Here is an 18,887-nt window from a genome sequence, read left to right on the forward strand (position 1 = left end):
TTTTTTTTTTTACAGGTTAAGAGAAGTTTCAGAGAAGCTAAATAAATATAACTTAAGCAGGTAAGTGAATTAATTTTATTTTGAGTCATTTGAGATAATAAAATTGTGTATGACCATTGCCTAACCCTAATTAAGGTGGAGGGGGGTGATCCATAGGTAGGGATGCCTACCAGCCTCGGAGAAATGAGAAAAGATGTCTGTCAAGGGTAGGGGGATTTTAGGTAGGAATTTCAGTCAACCTGAAGATCCATGGGGATGGTTGTATGTGACCCAGGATTGTCCATTGGGTGAGATATTGTTCAGTCAGGGTTGGTGTGCTTCTGTCATCTACGTCAGGCAAAGAGAAGTGACAACCAGCTAGAGAATGAGGACGGTGTTAGTCAGCTAAGTGGTTTTATCATGAGCAGGGATGGGGAATGGTGCTTTTCCATATCCTTGTTCAAAAAAAAAAAAGCTAAGTTATGGTTTTGTTTTTCTATCCTGTATTTATGTGCTCACTCACCCTAAGGCTAATGAAAATTCCATCAGAGGATGGACTATCAATTTTTCCCACACATCCTGATTTTTCTTACCTCCTCTTCCATGAAGCCCCAACCAGCCTCTAGACACCCATGCTGAATACCAGTTTATCCTTTTGGTTGGCTTGAAAGCAGATAGTAAAGATGGTCACTGAACCATCAGAGGCTGGTTGGGGCTTTATGGTAAAGAAGGAGATGGTGTACGAAATGGATAGCTTTACATGCTGCAAGGACTTTGTTGGTATTAGGGTGAATGAGCACAGAAGTATAGGATGGGTAAATTAAACTCTAACTTGGCTTTTATTTGATTAATGATAAGGTATCGCTCAACATTCTCAAAAGGCTCTGGAGTATAGTTTAACAAATTATAAATAGGTTATGGGTCTTGACAGCCTGCTAGATTTTGGTGCAAAAGAACACAATTTTGAATCTTTTTTCACAGTGCTTATAGATCCAGGGTTGAATGGGCACATATTGCTTTTACTGCTTGTTCAGTGTATATAAATACTTTGGTGTGCTTGATCTGGGCACCAATTCATTTTAGGCAGAGCCCAACTAACTAGCCCATAGAGGACACTATTGAGCATGAAAACATGTCAGCTGTGACCATCCATAAACTGAACGTAAATTGATTGATTGTTTAGTGAGCTTAGCCCATAGGTATAAATGTCCATACAGGGTTCTCCCCAGGCCCTTTTAGCTGGGTGCACCACCCGGCACTTTTTAGCACCCACCCGGCTGTTTTTGGGTGGTTACTGAAGTGTTTGGTCACAATACAGGTGCTGCTACCTGCATACAATTTCTTCCCGCCCAGCTTAAAAAAAATTCTGGGTTAAGCACTGCCATAGTTTGGATGTCTGCCTGCATTTAAGACTTAGCTGGAATTTGTACCTGGGGTCATCTTTGCTGCATATAAGTGCTGACTTGTTTGCATGTTATGTCTTACGTGCACCGATTGAATGACCTTGTTATAGTTGGCATTTAGCTGATTTATTGATTTGGATCCATTGTGAAGGTCTAGACCTGTGAATTTTCAGTTGAGTCATGAATGTATATTTCTTTTATACAGTCACCCCCCACTGAATGTACTGGAGCAGACGACTATAAAACAGTGTGTGGTTGGACCGAATCATGCTGCTTTCCTCTTGGAGGTACCCTGTTGGTTTATTTCTGTTTTATTCTTTTTTGGTGCATTTTATACAAATTTATTTTAAATGTAATACCATATTTCTTATTAGGATGGAAGAGTTTGCAGAATTGGATTCCTTGTACAACCAGACAGACTGGAACTGAGTAAACCAGAGAATAATGATGGGTAAGATTGAATTAAAGCAGATGATATTTTGTATTTAAGAACCTATGTACATGGGATATTAGAGAGGTCTTCTGTAATACATTAGTAGTAAACACAAGCTGTGGGACAATTGACATGCAAGTCACTATGAAGCATAGTTATTGAGCAGAAGCTCCAACAAACCTATTAGCTACTGCACAACAAAATAACTTGTGTTGTGATTTGTGCAGAGACACCTCTATTTCCCATGTGCAGGGGCCATGATTCATAAAATTAACTTCCTTCTAAATATGCTGGCTGTCATTCTGGTCTTTCAACTTTTCTATCTTCTGAATAATTGACCTAAAGCTAGTATGCAGCACAATAAATCAAACTTTGAACTCCAGATCTGCATGTGGGTCATTACCTATGGGTATTTTTAGTTTTTAGGTGAAATATGTAGTCTTCGTTGAAGGGTGACATTTAGGTGAAGCCAATCAATTGGTCACTTCGTCTAAATGCCATTCCTGCCTTCTTAAAGAGACTGTGGCAGCTGCCATGGCTGTGGTCTAATACCAGCAGCTGGTGGTACAATGGAGCTGCTAACAGGTAAGTATAACTAACCATTTATTAGATTAAATAAATAGATCTAATACAGTAGAAGTAGGATTACTGTAGTCTGTTTTATAGCCATTTAGGTTTATTTATTTTCATCTTGGCATGCAAAGGACAGAGTATATCTCTTTAGAGTCTTCATTACTTTAAAATCATTTGACAAAGTGTTCACATGTGTAAATATTCTCCAGCAACACAACGTTACAAGATATGATCTGTAGTATATGTAAAGTTATGATACGTATCACAACAAAATGGGAATGAGGGATTTGTGTCTGCTTTACAGCCCGAGAAAAAACCTTTTCATGCCCTGTTTTTGCAAAGGCATATATTTATTATGTGATCTGCAGTCCTTATTTTGACAGACTGGATTAGATGTTGGTGATTTCTAGGTATTACAAATAAATTACTTGAGTGAAAAAAGAGACTATTCAAACAAAAAACTGATAATCCTTTTCTTCCTTTATTATTTGGATTTAGACTTCTGTTGCACTACTTTTTAGAGGTGATCAATTTCCCTGCCTAATTGCTGTTATTTCCCTCTATATATAATTTTCTTAAGTTGGTTCACCCTTCTTTGTTTCTCATCTTTTTTTCTAATTGCAATTCCTAACTGATTAGTGTACATTTTTTATAAATCTTTTTGTTTCTATATCTTCTTGATCTAAAATACCCCACTCCTGAATGTTTATTTACCTGGATTAGAAGATTGTGGCTTGCAGGAATCTTCAGTGGTTCTTGATAATATATTTTACCCATAGACCTCCATGAGAGCTGTTTGGTAGATGGCTCCATAGAAGTTTGAGGTTCTACAAGGCTGGCACTTAAGGACTCCTGCAGGCTATGGTTGTCCAGTATAAGTGTACATTTTGGGGTGGAGGAAGGTAGTTAATTTTTGTGATATGTACATTTATTAAAACATATGTTTTCCTAAAAGTGGTCACCAATAGTCTTTTTACCATTAACTTATAGCTTATGTAAATATCCCTATTCAAATTGTGAATGATAGCATTATAAATTGCGCTTAATAGTGTTCGGCCAATGTATTTGAAAATTGCTCTAAATTGTATTGCACACTTTCTAAACTGGACTTAATAGCAACATCACTCCACAGTCTTGGGACTCTTTACAAAAAAAAAAAATTACCCCAGAAACACCAAATTAGTGCAGGTCATGGTGTTATACGCTGCTTTTATAAGCAGTTCTTATATCATCATTCTTGGTAAGTAGCTTGTGTCATTAGGAAACTGTCACCACAAAGATCCCAAGGGTGTTGCTTAGGCTTGTGTGTTGCCAGACTAAGTCCTTGAGCATTTATAGCTGAAGTTCCAGGCCTAAATTTACAACCCAGATGGTGGTGGCTTTTCTTTCTTCCTTTACATTTTTTGACTGATATGCCCTCTTTTGTTTTCAGTTCAAAGTTGAACAGTGGCTCAGGGGCAGGAAGGACATCCAGGCCAGGCAGGACTAGTGACTCTCCCTGGTTTTTGTCTGGTTCTGAGACTCTGGGCAGACTGGCAGGCAACACCCTTGGGTAAGTTCTAATAGGGATAAGGCTGAAGATGTTTTCATTCCAAGTAGCTAAACTTCCATCTACGGTGTAAATATAGAGGAGTATTGAGAGACCCCCTGAACATTTACAGCTGTCAGAAAGTGTGAGCCACTAATGGCTTACCCATTCTGTATTTGCAGAGCTTATGCTGTATCAGTGGATCTCCACAAAGTGAATTCTGTTATACTTATGCCTATGGTTAAATGTGAAGATTTCTTTTCTTGTTTTTAAATCTGAAATTGTAGAAGTCTTTCTTCATAGAACTTCATATTAGTGTGATGAACTCAAATCCATTGTTTGCATCCATTTTGCTAGTAGTCGATGGAGCTCTGGAGTAGGTGGAAGCGGTGGCGGATCTTCTGGTCGCTCATCAGCTGGGGCTCGAGATTCTAGAAGACAGACACGAGTTATTCGCACAGGACGAGACAGGGGTTCTGGTCTTCTTGGTAGTCAGCCACAGCCTGTAATTCCAGCTTCAGTGATACCAGAGGAACTTATATCGCAGGTATATACAATACTTGTATGATGCGTGCATTTATTTTTTTGTCTTTGTCCTAGTGATGTGTTTTTTTTTTTTTTTCTTTCCTCCTATTACTTAAATACATTTTTTATTTTTATTTTAATAATTTATTAAAGCAATGAAATGACTAGTCCGAAAGTTTAGACTTTTATTAACCTTTGTATGCTTTACGCCTAATAAAGGAAGTCCAGCATATGTTAACAATATTCCAACACTTGTTTCTAGACATTGTAGTTGGTCAGTAAATGTGAAACTTTCTACTTCTAAGAAAACTTTTATTCCTTATATCTTTAATCAAGTCGTTTGAAGCCTTTTCCAATAGGATACTCAACCTATCTTATGCTCAAATTAGTTTTATCTTGATGTACCCTCAGTGTTGTCTTTTGTCTGGTTTTGTACAATATTTTTGTTTTTTGTTTTACAACTGACTGTAACTCGCTCCCTACGCTTTTTTAAACCTCTGTCTGTCTCTGACTCACAGGCGCAAGTCGTCCTTCAAGGAAAGTCTAGAAGTGTAATTATTAGAGAACTCCAGAGAACAAACCTTGATGTGAATTTGGCTGTAAATAATCTCTTGAGCCGAGATGACGAGGATGGAGATGATGGGGATGATACTGCCAGTGAATCTTACTTACCTGGAGGTTAGTGCTGGATAGCTTGGCCCAAGTGCAGTGCCTTAGGAGGTGGTGTTATTTCTGGAAGCATAATTTTTAATTTCAGAATAGGCAGTAAAACGAAGAAACAAAACCTCCTTCTGTTAACACTGTTATTGCTTTTGTGTGTGCAGACGGAGGATGTTCATGACTGTAGTGTGATATATCATGGCATTCTGTTTTCATGTACGTTAATGACGGCTTGTGATCCTTGTGTTTATAGAGGATCTTATGTCACTGCTGGATGCTGACATTCATTCTGCTCACCCAAGTGTCATAATTGATGCTGATGCTATGTTTTCAGAAGATATTAGCTACTTTGGTTATCCATCCTTTCGGCGCTCTTCACTTTCCAGGATAGGCTCATCTAGAGGTAATTTTGTGCCTTTTGTTTTCTTAGAAATTAGCCATGTTATGTTCTGGACTGTAGCATTCCCTTGTGATATCGGTGACCTAGTACGTAAAAGTAAGAGTGGGACTTTTCAGCAGCCCCAGAACTCTTTAATGGACCAGTTATACTATAAGTACTTATTGCCTGTAGGAATTATTATAAGTATTTGAAATGTAGCCTTAGACTACGTACACACGTTCAAAAATTGTCGTCGCAATCCTTTCCAAGAACAAAAGACTGAACGAGCGCTGTACATACAGTACCATTCTGCTCTATGCAGAGGGGAGGGGAAGAGCGAGGGAGCAGCAGCGCTCATGGATCCATAAATGACGTCGGAGGAACGCTGTACACACATCAGATTCTAGTCGGATACTAGTCCTGAGGCTATTATCGGAAAAGAATCATCTGATGTGTGTACGTAGCCTCATGCAGATGACTTATTTTGATTGCACAGATTCAAAATATTGCGCAATTAGAGTGTATTGTGTTTTTTTTCCTCCCTCTACAATGCCATATTTAAAATACTTTTGACATTGTTAGCTGCAAATATTGGTATATTTTTGGGCAATTGCCACATGTGCCCAGTTATTGACAATACTGTCTTGCTTTACCAGCTCACAGAATATTCACTGTTCTAGGTCAGAAAACCAAAATGTACATTTTAACACGTTACTCATTTAGGATGATACTTGCTATCTTCTGCTAGCTTTCTGATTTCAGGCTAAGGTATCATGTGTCTCCTGGTGGATTGTTAGTTTAATGTTAAAAAAACAAAAATAAAGAAGACAAATTTTTGAGTTATCCCCAGGAATAGTCGGAGTTTGGGCTTTAGATATATTTTAAGGTGAATATGGATGTAAGTTAAAGTACTCTTTATTTATTATAATTTCTATTACTTTCTATTTATTTCATATAACTGGTCCATTAAGTGTTCATACATGTAAATGAGTGTATTAATATTTTTTTGGTTATTATAACTGATAACTTAGCTTTGCATTAAACATTCCATTTAGGACTAAGCCATGCTCTCTCTAAACCCATAGTTCAATCAAAGCCCATAATTTCAAGCTTAAGTTTGACCCTGGAAATGGTAGCAGTGGAGATCATTTCTGTAGAGCATACATAAGCTTTACTTACTGCTAGATAAGAAGGGTCTTAAATAGAGATTGGCTTACTTTTATCCCACTGGTGTGACCCAATTGCATACCAGTTCTCCTTCTTCCCTTAGAAAGAGACTCTGAGCTGTTGCGTGAACGTGAGTCAGTTTTACGCTTGCGTGAGAGGCGGTGGCTTGATGGGGCCTCCTTTGATAACGAACGGGGCTCCACAAGTAAAGAAGGAGAGCCCAGTTTGGACAAGAAGAACACTCCAATACTGAGTCCAGTGTCACTGGGAGAAGACTTGCAATGGTGGCCAGAAAAGGTAATTTGCACTTTTAGTATGTCTGAAACAGATAGGTGATTGTGAGTGATTTTGTCAAAAAACATTCTTGTTTGTCAGGCCTTCTATAAACTGACTGTATTGGTGTAATAGAAATAATTTTGAATATTTGATACTTTAGTTTAGAGCAGGGCTGTGTCGTAGATAGTCTTTAATATTTATATTTAAATAGTTGACTATGGAAATTAGTATCACTCGATAAGTTATTCCTTTCCAAAAATCTTTTTTAATGCAATAGACTTAAAAATTCCTTTCCTGTGAGAGTCCCTGCTGTAGTATTTATCTTTTCTGCATAGATAGAGGATGCTTGTGCAGAAACTGGTTAAAATGGGTTTCTAAAAGTGTGAGATGGTTAGTGATATATGAGGACTCCAAGCAGTTTATTATAACTTTAGTTTTAGTTATATGTTCATTTACTAAGTGTCCATAAAAAAAAAAAAAAATTTTTTATTTGCTTAGTAGGATTCTACAGAAGTTTTATTTACAAACATATGTATATTTTTCTCTGTAGGATGGGACTAAATTCATTGCCATTGGGGCGCTTTACTCTGAACTTGTTGCAGTAAGCAGCAAAGGAGAACTTTACCAATGGAAGTGGCTAGAGTCCGAGCCGTACAGGAACCCACAGGTATGTTGTGTTTTGCTAGCATTTAAGTATGTTTTCTTGCCTTGCACTATTTGTCTACAAATTTGCTTATAATGGCACATTTTATATTTTCTGCAGAACTCCTTGATTCATCATCCTAGGACAAGTTTTCTAGGTCTGACCAATGAAAAAATTGTCCTTCTTTCTGCAAATAGCATCCGAGCAACTGTCGCTACAGAAAGCAACAAGGTTTGAAGCACACTTTTTTATTTATGTATTTTTGGGTATTCCTTCCTTGTTAAGTGCTTGTGCTCTTGTGTGTTTAAAACCCATACTTTTGGATTTAGAAAGAACAATTTTTTTTCTCCACTATGAGTCTGCTTTAAACCCATGCACTACAGTGTAGTATGAAAGGAAGATTATATGGGGTACATTCACACCCAAGCAAAAAAGCTGAACAATGCAAGGAAATTTGCCTTTTGTACAACTTTTTGATTTTTTACTGTGACCTTTTTTTAGGTTGCCACCTGGGTTGATGAGACTCTCAGTTCTGTAGCTTCAAAATTAGAACACACAGCTCAAGTATTCCCTGAACTACAGGGAGAGAAGATTGTGTCCCTTCATTGCTGTGCACTTTACACCTGTGCCCAACTGGAAAATAATCTCTATTGGTGGTGAGTAGACTATTGCAAACTTTGCATTATGGATTCAGTTTCAAAGAACACAGAAAAAAGAAATAAAATTAAATGAAGGCTAAAGATTTGCTAGTTGCACTTGGCAAAAACAAACTGAAGAGCACCAACTAGCTGTTCACACCTCATGATTCTCATCTCTTTTCATCTGTTCACAGCACACTGGAGATTCCATCCCCATGTGCAATAAAGAGGATTTAATTTTCTTTCCCATCTCCCTAGGAAAAAAAATCCAAGAAAGCACCTACATATCTGTTCCAAATCAGTCTACCTACAGATCACATATTGTTTGCTTATTGGTGCCCGTTAACACCTCTTAATTACTGTCATCTTAGAAGAAAGCAGTTAAAGGTCCTATATCTTTGATCAACTTCCTACTAAGATAATCTGCAGCTCTTATCCACCTCCACCTTTTGTATAACATTTTTTTCATCTTTCTCTCAGGTCCTTGCTATGCTATTATTTATTTGCCTATTCTCCCAATGTTCTATATACATTCCATTCTCTGCCTACTCTTTTCCTTCTTCATGATCCACTCTTTCATTTCAGCCTTTTTCTTTGGCCATCATGATTGGCCAGGTCAGAATGATGTAACTCCTACTCATTCACACTGAAGGTAGTTCATTCTTTGCAGCTAATTATTCTGGGATTGTACACGGATCTGTGCATGCACAGCTAAGTGTGCATTGAACAGAAGATTGCAAACAAGCAGGTATATTTTATTGAAGACTTGACATTACCTGTCCCTTCTGCAATAATAGAAGCTACCTGTTTGCATTTTTTGCCTATAGTCCCATGTTAAGTTGTTATGAGAATATCTTGAAGTGGAGATATGACCAGATCTTAGACGTGTCCGTATGTTATTATGCCCGCTGTCCTTTCTGCCACATTTGTGCTTTTGTTATTTTTCATTGTGAAATATGCCAAACTTTTTTTTTTCAACTAGGGGAGTTGTACCTTTCAGTCAGAGGAAGAAAATGCTTGAAAAAGCAAGAGCGAAAAATAAAAAACCCAAGTCAAGTGCTGGAATTTCTTCAATGCCAAATATTACAGTTGGTACCCAGGTGAGAACACTTTTGAGATGTGTTAATGTCAGTCAATATTGTTACTATTCTATGTTTCCCTAAAAGTTAAAAAGACTGTCTATGGTAATCTGTACATATTACACATATACACAAGTTGTCTTGTGCTTGTCTGCTGTGGAGAATAATTGTATTTTCTAGTGAAATTTATTTAGCAGTAATAAATGCTTTGGATTGCTAAAAGTGCGAATTATTATAATGAATTATATATATTATTATTATTATTATAATAATTATAATAATTATTATATAATTATTATAATGAAATATGTGTTCGCCGATGTCTAGATCTAACCTTAGTGTGTTGTGTTTGGCAGGTTTGCTTAAGAAATAACCCCCTATATCATGCTGGAGCGGTGGCATTTTCTATTAGTGCTGGAATCCCAAAAGTTGGTGTCCTAATGGAATCTGTGTGGAATATGAATGACAGCTGCCGCTTCCAGCTTAGATCTCCGGAGAGCCTAAAAAACATGGAAAAGTCAAGCAAGACCACAGAAGCCAAGTGAGTTCACTGTTAACAACACACTACATTGACTGAGGTGCCAGTCTTTGCTAAGCAAAGTAATTTGTTTCTTACATTAAAAAACTTGTCATTAAAAAATGTTTTAACAAAGAGAAAAGTTTGTTGTTGCTCGCGTCTCCTTTAGGTATTTGCTAGCTTTCATGGTAATATAATCGCTTCGAGTCAGTGACCTGAAACAAGTATACTGTTTACCTGCTTTATAATTTCCTCTGCGTCAGTAACTTACATAGTATAGGGTTTCTTTAGGTTCTAAGGGTCTTTAGTTAGAAAAGTAGGACATCAAGGCAGATAAATTGCAAGCACAAGTTTTCTGCTCTGTCCAAATACTAGACTTTGTCGCCCAAGATGAAAGAAAAAAAAGAGAAAAAAGTTTTCCATTTAGCTTTTTGTATCCTAGTGTTGTAAATGAATTGTGAGTAAAGCTTATGTTCATATTTATTTATTTTTTTAAGGCCTGAAAGCAAGCAAGAACCTGTTAAGACAGAAATGGGACCCCCTCCATCTCCAGCATCTACCTGTAGTGATGCCTCTTCCATTGCTAGCAGTGCTTCAATGCCTTACAGTAAGTCCAGTGTAGAGTGGTCATGGTTTGCTTGCTTAATGCTATTTTGCTACTGTCTGTTATCTTCAATCTTGTTTTTCTTTGTAGTAGGTTACATCCAGTGACTGTATCTTGCCTGCCGTACTATATTGCTGACTGTATGCTGCCAGCCATACTACTTTATATAGTTTTACAAATCCTATTCACTATAGAATTGAACAGTGGCAGTTCACTTGCCAAATAGGGAAAAAAAACATTTCTCATTATTAAGTAAAAAACAGCTGCAATTGTCTTAAATCTGACTGTTTTTCATATTGTGTTTAATATTTGATCTTTTAGAACGTAGAAGATCCACACCAGCTCCAAAGGAGGAGGAGAAGGTTAATGAAGAGCAGTGGTCCCTCAGAGAGGTGGTCTTCGTTGAAGATGTCAAAAATGTCCCTGTGGGCAAGGTTTGCATTTTTGTTTTCTTATGTTTGTCCATGTGTTGTACATTTTTTTTTGGATCTTTATTTCTTACATTGTGTTTCAGTTAAATATTTATCCTATTAATTTTGTAAGGGTGTTCGTAAAAGGCTTTAAATGTTATCACCTTTTTATTTCTAGGTATTGAAGGTGGATGGTGCTTATGTGGCTGTGAAGTTCCCCGGCACATCGAATAGTACCAGCAACCAGTGCACTCCTGGCTGTGATCCTGACCCATCTTCACTTCTTCAAGATTGTCGACTCTTGAGAATAGATGAACTTCAGGTAGGTGGCACTCCTAGTTTGGCCATAACTTTAATTTAAAATGACATTTTATAAGTAAGATATTTGCTATTCTTTAAAATGTTATTAAGTGGTTTAATAATATTCCCAAGATTTACACAACGTTTGGCCAGGTTTTACACCTTTTCCAGTTGATTGTTAGTTGTGGATGAAAACATTTTTAAATGGACCCCTCATAGATGTGTGAAAGGCTGTTTATCATGCATTGTTATCCAATCCTTAGTGGTAATTTCTTAAACCCTTTTTCCTCATTGTTTACTTATGAGTAAAAAAAACAAAAAAAAAACACAGAAATAGTCTTTTTAAATTTGTATCCTTCTTGGGTTGAGTGCTAAACCCTTTTCCTATTGTAACCCTGGGAATAATTTACTGTGTATATTGAACTGTGTGTGTGTGTATAATATATTTTTTATTTTGATAGTGTGTGTATATAAATATTTATATCATACACTTTCCTACATTTGCAATAAGTGAGTAAGAACTACAACGTTTGAAATTTATAGTGGGATAACAAGTTTTGCACCTTTGAAACTATTGTAGGTGGTGAAGACAGGTGGAACACCCAAGGTCCCTGACTGTTTCCAGAGGACACCCAAGAAGTTATGTATTCCTGAAAAAACTGAAATTCTGGCTGTGAACGTGGATTCCAAAGGTATTTTATTGCTAGGCACTAGCAAGGTGTTTTTTTTTTTTGTTTTTTTTTTTATATATATTACCCTATATTGGTATTGGGGTGCACTAAGCAGGATGAACACTAAGAAAGCAGTTGATGCTCTCCCAAGTCTTTAACCGTTCATTAGTTTTAGCTTGATGTGCAAAAAGATCACTTTTTTAACTGTGTTTTATCATGTCCAATGTCTAAAGCTGCGTACACACTTGCAATTTTTGTCATTGGAAAGGATCTTTCACGATCCTTTCCAACGACAAGGGACTGCACGATGCATGAACGATGCTGTACATACAGCACCGTTCTTGCTCTATGGAGAGGGGAGGGGGAGAATGACGGAGCGGCACCCTGCTGTGCGCTCTCCCCTTCCCTTTCATTAGGATCGGTTGTCGTCCATCGTCCGTGGATCCAGCAGGACGGTCGTTCGGACGATGGACGACACCGACTGTACACACGGCAGATTTTCGCCCGATAATTGGCCGATGCCGATTATCGGGTGATAAAAATCTGACGTGTGTACGTAGCTTAAGTGTTTCTCAACCAGGGTTCCATAGAATCTTGGGGTCTCTCTAAGTGTCCCTTGAGCGAGTTGGCAGAGGCGGACTGTTCTATCCACACTGACCACCCAAAACTTTTTTATTAATTGATCATCTCTTTTGAAAGGGGTTCCCTAAAAATTATTTAAAGAGTTCTTTAGGGATAATACTATTGAGAGGCTACCTTAGGTTAGGCTAAAAAGAAATGGCTTCTGTAAACATGTTTTTGTAAGTGTTTTGTTCAGCACTTTGAGCATTAACTTATTGATTGGTAATTAGATTGTTAAAAAAAAGGAAAATCCTTTGCTGTTTGTCTGGCCAGCAAAAGCCAGACGTTCTTGGAAGAGATCTTTCAGCCAATTTTCACTGAACCCAGCTAGCCTTGAAGCCCAAAGGGATTTTTAAACCTTTCACACTACCCAACACTAAAAAAAACCTTTTGGCTTGAGGTACACATTGATGCTATCTAAGTGGTTGTCAGAAATGGTAGTTGTGATGGAGTAATCTTGAAACTGTCTTTACATCTGTCTTCAGGGGTTCATGCTGTTTTGAAGACTGGAACATGGGTCCGCTACTGTATTTTCGACCTTGCCACTGGGAAAGCTGAACAAGAGAACAATTTCCCAACCAGCAGCATTGCTTTTCTGGGTCAGAATGAGAGAAATGTGGCTATATTCACTGCTGGACAGGTTCGTACATTACCATATATATATATTTGTTTTTTAATTCTTTTTATATTTTATTTCCTAAAATGTATTATGTGTTTTTGTTTCAGGAGTCTCCCATTATCCTAAGAGATGGAAATGGAACTATCTATCCCATGGCAAAGGACTGCATGGGTGGGATCAGAGATCCTGACTGGCTGGACCTTCCCCCAATCAGCAGTCTTGGTATGGGAGTTCACTCTCTGGCTAATCTCCCAGCAAATTCAACCATCAAAAAGAAGGCTGCCATTATTATAATGGCTGTTGAGGTATAAATTGCTACATACTTATGTTGGTCTTTTAACAAAGTGATCAGCCATCAACTTTTCTGAATGTATTATTTTGTTGAAACTAATTTTTTTTCTTGTGTTTTTAGAAACAAACCTTGATGCAGCACATTTTGCGTTGTGATTATGAGGCCTGCAGGCAGTACCTAATGAATCTAGAACAAGGAGTAGTCTTGGATCAAAACACTCAGATGCTGCAGACTTTCCTCAGCCACCGTTGTGATGGCAATCGTAACATCCTGCACGCCTGTGTGTCTGTGTGCTTTCCAACTAGCAACAAGGAGACTAAAGAGGAGGAGGGTAGGGGTAAACAAAAACTTTTTTTTATATTTTATTTAATCTACAAATCAAGGTGGGCAGTTGTAAAATGGTGCACATGCTTCTATTTAACCTCGTAGTAGTCAGATACTTCCAGCCATGTTTGTTCGTAGAGATGTATGGGCATTTACATTAACCTTGACCGCAGCAGTTAATGAACAGTTGACAACTGCTTTTTCAAACCGGTAAACGTTCATCAACATCTTGTTAATATTTTGGGGAAGAAGTTAATGATTAGTAGGCTAACATATGCCAGTAAACACATCTTCAGAATGTGGGGTAAACTACCTGTACCAGCCCTTAGTGAACTCAGATATTCTAGTATTGCAAATTAGTTAATGGTTTCCTTCAATAAGGTGCTCTGTCATCTGTTGGAGAAAACTCATCTTTGCCTCATTACAGTGAGCATTCACTTACCGTGTTTCCCCGATGATAAGGCAGGGCCATCAAATAAGACAGCCCCCCCTAGCTGCAAATGTACAGTGTACATAAATGTATTTGAATTGATTTGAAATTTTGCTCTTAGAGTGAGGACTTGTCAGAGAGGAATTGAAATGAGAACCAAGGCTCCGTTATTTTAGCCCTATGTGTATTTAAGGAAATGCCAATTCTTGTTAGAGTTATTTTTTTCAATTTTATGCAATAGAAGAGCTGTTGTACTCTCTTCTCAGAGTAGATTGGGGAAGCCTGTTTCTAAAGAATGTAAATGATTGTTCTCTTTGTTTCAGAAGCAGAGCGCTCAGAGCGGAACACGTTTGCAGAGAGACTTTCTGCTGTGGAAGCTATTGCTAATGCCATCTCTGTAGTATCCAGCAATGGTCCTGGAAATCGCGCTGGATCTTCGAGCAGCCGAAGGTAAGATTGCACATATCGTAGCAGTTTGAGCTGCACCTTCTAGGTATATATTTTGGTCTGGGTAAATGAAAGTACAATGTTTTTAAAAGTGCAATTAGTGAATCCATTTAGATGTATTCTAGTTCTTTGTTGCCTTTTAAAGATCAATCTGATTTATGTGGAATTTAGTATGTGGTTCTGTCCTTTTTAGGACACATCTAGCTAGATCAGACAATTGCAGCTAGAGATCTAGAGATCAGACAATTGCAGCTTTGTGTAATTATTTGTTTGCTCAATTTCCTGGCCATCTGCCTATGTTTACTTTGTCTTAATGTGTATTGTACACTGTGATCTTGTGTTTATTTGGTGATATCTCTCAGAAATGGTTTATTGTAAAGCCTTCTACACATCCCACTGTAGTAGTTTTTCTTCATTTCTGCTGTGATCTCTTTCCAGTTTAAGACTGAGGGAGATGATGAGGCGGTCTCTTCGTGCGGCAGGATTAGGGAGACATGAAGCTGGAGCCTCAAGTGATCACCAGGACCCAGTGTCCCCTCCTATAGCTCCACCCAGCTGGGTGCCAGACCCACCTGCTATGGATCCAGGTTAGTAAAAATAGCAATTCTTTAGCCATTTGTCTCCTATTTTGTTAGTTGACTGTTTTACTGAGAGAATATATACAGAAAGTACTTGTGCTCCTGTGGGGAGGTAATTCACTATACTGGAGATTTTATGTATATTTTGTGTTTCCTTATATCCATAGTGACTATGTTTTTAAGGGTGGATTTTATTCCTGGGGAAATAAACAATGATTCTGTTATGTCTTTTTTGGTGTATATATCTATATGTATCTCCTGCAAAACATGTGGATGTGGTGAATACATCCAGCATTGTAAATGACTGATGGTGTGTTGGTAAACATCATGCTGTTCTCTTTTCTGAAAGATGGTGATATAGATTTTATCCTGGCCCCTGCAGTAGGATCCCTTACCACAGCATCCACTGGCACAGGTCAAGGGCCTAGTACATCAACCATACCAGGTGAAACTGCTTTTATTTTTCCTATAATATTTAAATCACATCCATTGAATCATAATTCAGTAATGCAGTTAAGCTTGGTTTGCATAATCGCTATACTTTGATTGCTATTGTTTTAGGGAAGCCTGATTTGTTACCTTGCTCTTACACTGCATTTGGTTTTGTTGTAGGTCCTTCTTCAGAACCTTCCGTTGTGGAGTCCAAAGATCGCAAAGCTAATGCTCACTTTATCCTGAAATTATTGTGTGATAGCATAGTTCTGCAGCCGTACCTCCGAGACCTCCTCTCTGCTAAGTATGTCTTTCTTTTTCATACAAACATGTGATATTTTTTATTTCAATTTGCTGTCATATTTACCCAGTGTATACTAATTTTACAGGGTTAGAATGCAGAAAGTTGTGCAATAAAGCTTAAATAAAGAAGTCAAGCTGTGAAGTTAAATGAAAAACTGTCATAAATGCCTTTCCAACATAAAATATACAGGCTTTTGTGTGAATTTGGCTAAGATTGTTACATGGTTATAAAAAATACAAACTGGCATTTAGACACAGAAATCATGGTAACTCTGACAATAAGCATTTTTCTCCCATCATGTGCTGTTAAAAATACCATTGGTCATATGCCATACTATAGCTTTTGTTCTATCCACTCCGCAAATGGAACAATAGTTGATCATGTCATTCAGGGCTATTCTGTATACACTTTGTGTGTTCTCTTAAGGAGTCCAGTTAGCCCTCCTGGAGTATAGTTTGGAACCACAGAAGGAGTTATTCTCTAGAAATTGTGAGTTGGTCAGTCCGGGTAGTTCTGTCAAGTTACTGGGTCCACAAATCCTGTTTTTTGTCAGCCCACAACAGAACTTGGGAGCTATTTGCATTTCTGATGCTCAACAAGTTATTTTTTGTACTTGCACAGTCAAAGTGCAAAGGAAAACAAAGGAGATATGACATGGAAAAAATGTGAAAACCCCATTCATTCTGCTCATATAAATACTTAACATTTAAAAGGCCTGGCAACAAAGGACACAATGTGCTTGTTAACCATACTGCAACAATCATTGCTGACAGACCTGCATTGTAGTTTACGTAAACACCTAGTAACAGTACCTGAACTGCCACTGTATAGGCCCGATGGCTTATATATTTTAATCATGTTTCCTTTATGAACTCTTAATGGGTATACTTGGAAACGTTGTTCATTTAGTACGCTTAAGTTTACTCTGTCTACTATAGAAAAATGGGAAATATTAACTGAAAATTTACACTTTTTCTCTGCAAACGTTTAGGCTTACCTAATTTATTAACGGTCTCACGTATTAGAAATATTTACAAATGGTTTAAGCTGCTTGGCTCTGCACCTATGCGCAGTCATTTTGGACGACTGTAGCTTGAATTAGTTGGATCAAGTAACAAAAGTATTTTTAGAAGATTCTTTAAAAAGCTGCATATTTCCCAGCAAAATGCAAGTCCTTGTATGTGCATTTTATTGCATGTTTGCTTTGTCCATGTTTATTGAGGTGCCAGTAGAAATAAATAGCAATCCTCTAAACATGCATACACAGTACATTGTTGTACCTTGCTTGAATGGACACCAATTATAGTTGAGTATTAAAGTGTGTCTGAGACACTATTGTTAGGTTTATAATTTGAAGAAGTTAGTGCCATTGTTTTCAGTAAATACTAGTTTTAGAAATGCAAAGAATAGCTGTGACTCTTATATTCTTCCTTTTAGGGATGCTAGAGGTATGACTCCCTTTATGTCAGCTGTGAGTGGCAGAGCTTACCCTGCAGCTATAACCATTCTGGAAACTGCACAAAAAATAGCAAAAGGTAAGTGAAGGGGAAGCATTTTTGTTGTCCCATTACATAGTTTATGGTAGTTTCACTTAACACACATTTGATTTAATGTGTAACTAGTATCATTTTTATTTTTAGCAGAAGCAAATGCTAATGAGAAAGAGGAAGATGTGTTCAAGGCAATGATCTGCCCGCCTGGTACAAATGCAGATGACTCTCCTCTGTATGTTTTGTGTTGCAATGACACTTGCAGCTTTACTTGGACTGGAGCTGAGCACATCAACCAGGTAAAATCTATACAAAGTGAAAGAGTTGCTCTGAGTATACCCCATTCACATGTGCCTACTTACCTCTCCCCAACAGTAGTTACTTCTTCTGCCTTTACAGCTGCTACTGGACATCTTTTCTGGTACTTTCTAGTCTCCAGTTTTAAACAATGAACGTCTATTAAAAAAAAATGTAATAATTTGTTCCTGAAAACATTGCTGATGTGTTTGCTTTCTGGGTCTAAAGGAACTGGTGCAACAAACCTATAAATTTGGTGGCTGCATTCATTACTGATAATGAGTTTATATACATGTTCCTGAAATACAACCCATGTGTAAAGCACTGACCAGGTATTTAAGGGAACCTTTCCTGAGAAAGATCTAGGCTGTCATTGCCAATAATTCTGCAACAGCTAGTCCCCTAACTGTTATCTTTACTCTCTTGCTTCAATTGTCTGTGTCTCATCCTGGAACAATTTACAAATATGCATACTTGCTGAGAAAGTAGCTGCTTCAAAAGGTAAAGGCTATGGTAGCCTTCTGGTGTCTGGCAGAAAAGGTTTGGACCTTTTTCAAAATCTTAGTTTGACATTTTTTCTGTGTATTATTGGGGGTAAAAAAGTAGAAATCTTTTCTAATGTGGTATATTGCTCTGTTTTTAGGATATATTTGAATGCAGAACATGTGGTTTGTTGGAATCCCTCTGCTGCTGTACAGAGTGTGCCAGGGTCTGCCACAAAGGCCACGACTGCAAGTAAGTCCTACCTTTTCCACTTGTGTGTACAGTCTCTGTGAGTCTCTGTCTCTTAAAGTAAATGTTTTTTATTTCTATTCCTGTCCTAGGTTAAAGCGTACATCACCCACTGCTTACTGCGATTGCTGGGAGAAATGTAAATGCAAGACATTGATTGCAGGCCAAAAGTCTGCTCGTTTGGACCTACTATACAGATTGCTGACCATCACTAACTTGGTGACAATGCCAAATAGCAGGTACCATATTTTTCTTTTCTTTTTCTAAACTTGGACCTAAGATTTAAAAAGTCTTTGAAATCGAAACCTTAAGTTGGTAGTGTAATAGTGTTTCTGTAGTGGCAGAGAAAGTGTTTCTGCCGCAGCCTATTGCTTATGTCGAGAAAGGAAAACTTTAAGCTTAACCACTCACTTGTCTGTACCTGAATAACAGTGTTGGTGCTCGTCATGTGACACAGGACTGTTTTACTGTGGTGTATTGATGTAACAAGTGTGCAGCAGTCAACATGTATATCTATTGCTTGTCTTCAGAAAGTG

The 18,887-nt window shown here is 37.7% G+C and overlaps 1 protein-coding gene across 1 annotated transcript in view; it reads left to right on the plus strand.

Annotated features, from left to right (window-relative positions):
• The window catches only part of UBR5 (ubiquitin protein ligase E3 component n-recognin 5), a 50,114-nt gene that overhangs the window by 13,475 nt on the left and 17,752 nt on the right, over positions 1-18,887 (plus strand). Inside the window, exons 2-29 of the mRNA XM_072413240.1 lie at positions 16-60; positions 1,588-1,669; positions 1,757-1,833; positions 3,821-3,940; positions 4,274-4,463; positions 4,960-5,119; positions 5,355-5,504; positions 6,733-6,944; positions 7,474-7,590; positions 7,687-7,797; positions 8,068-8,222; positions 9,187-9,304; positions 9,640-9,824; positions 10,298-10,407; positions 10,726-10,838; positions 10,993-11,136; positions 11,695-11,806; positions 12,892-13,046; positions 13,133-13,330; positions 13,438-13,648; positions 14,395-14,521; positions 14,957-15,105; positions 15,446-15,541; positions 15,709-15,832; positions 17,270-17,367; positions 17,473-17,621; positions 18,263-18,354; positions 18,444-18,590. Of these exons, the coding sequence (XP_072269341.1) occupies positions 16-60; positions 1,588-1,669; positions 1,757-1,833; positions 3,821-3,940; positions 4,274-4,463; positions 4,960-5,119; positions 5,355-5,504; positions 6,733-6,944; positions 7,474-7,590; positions 7,687-7,797; positions 8,068-8,222; positions 9,187-9,304; positions 9,640-9,824; positions 10,298-10,407; positions 10,726-10,838; positions 10,993-11,136; positions 11,695-11,806; positions 12,892-13,046; positions 13,133-13,330; positions 13,438-13,648; positions 14,395-14,521; positions 14,957-15,105; positions 15,446-15,541; positions 15,709-15,832; positions 17,270-17,367; positions 17,473-17,621; positions 18,263-18,354; positions 18,444-18,590 (3,747 nt within the window). The remainder of the gene's footprint in view (positions 1-15; positions 61-1,587; positions 1,670-1,756; positions 1,834-3,820; positions 3,941-4,273; positions 4,464-4,959; positions 5,120-5,354; positions 5,505-6,732; positions 6,945-7,473; positions 7,591-7,686; positions 7,798-8,067; positions 8,223-9,186; positions 9,305-9,639; positions 9,825-10,297; positions 10,408-10,725; positions 10,839-10,992; positions 11,137-11,694; positions 11,807-12,891; positions 13,047-13,132; positions 13,331-13,437; positions 13,649-14,394; positions 14,522-14,956; positions 15,106-15,445; positions 15,542-15,708; positions 15,833-17,269; positions 17,368-17,472; positions 17,622-18,262; positions 18,355-18,443; positions 18,591-18,887) is intronic.

This window comes from Pyxicephalus adspersus, chromosome 5 (genome assembly GCF_032062135.1).
Source record: "Pyxicephalus adspersus chromosome 5, UCB_Pads_2.0, whole genome shotgun sequence".
Classification (NCBI taxonomy): Eukaryota; Metazoa; Chordata; class Amphibia; order Anura; family Pyxicephalidae; genus Pyxicephalus; species Pyxicephalus adspersus.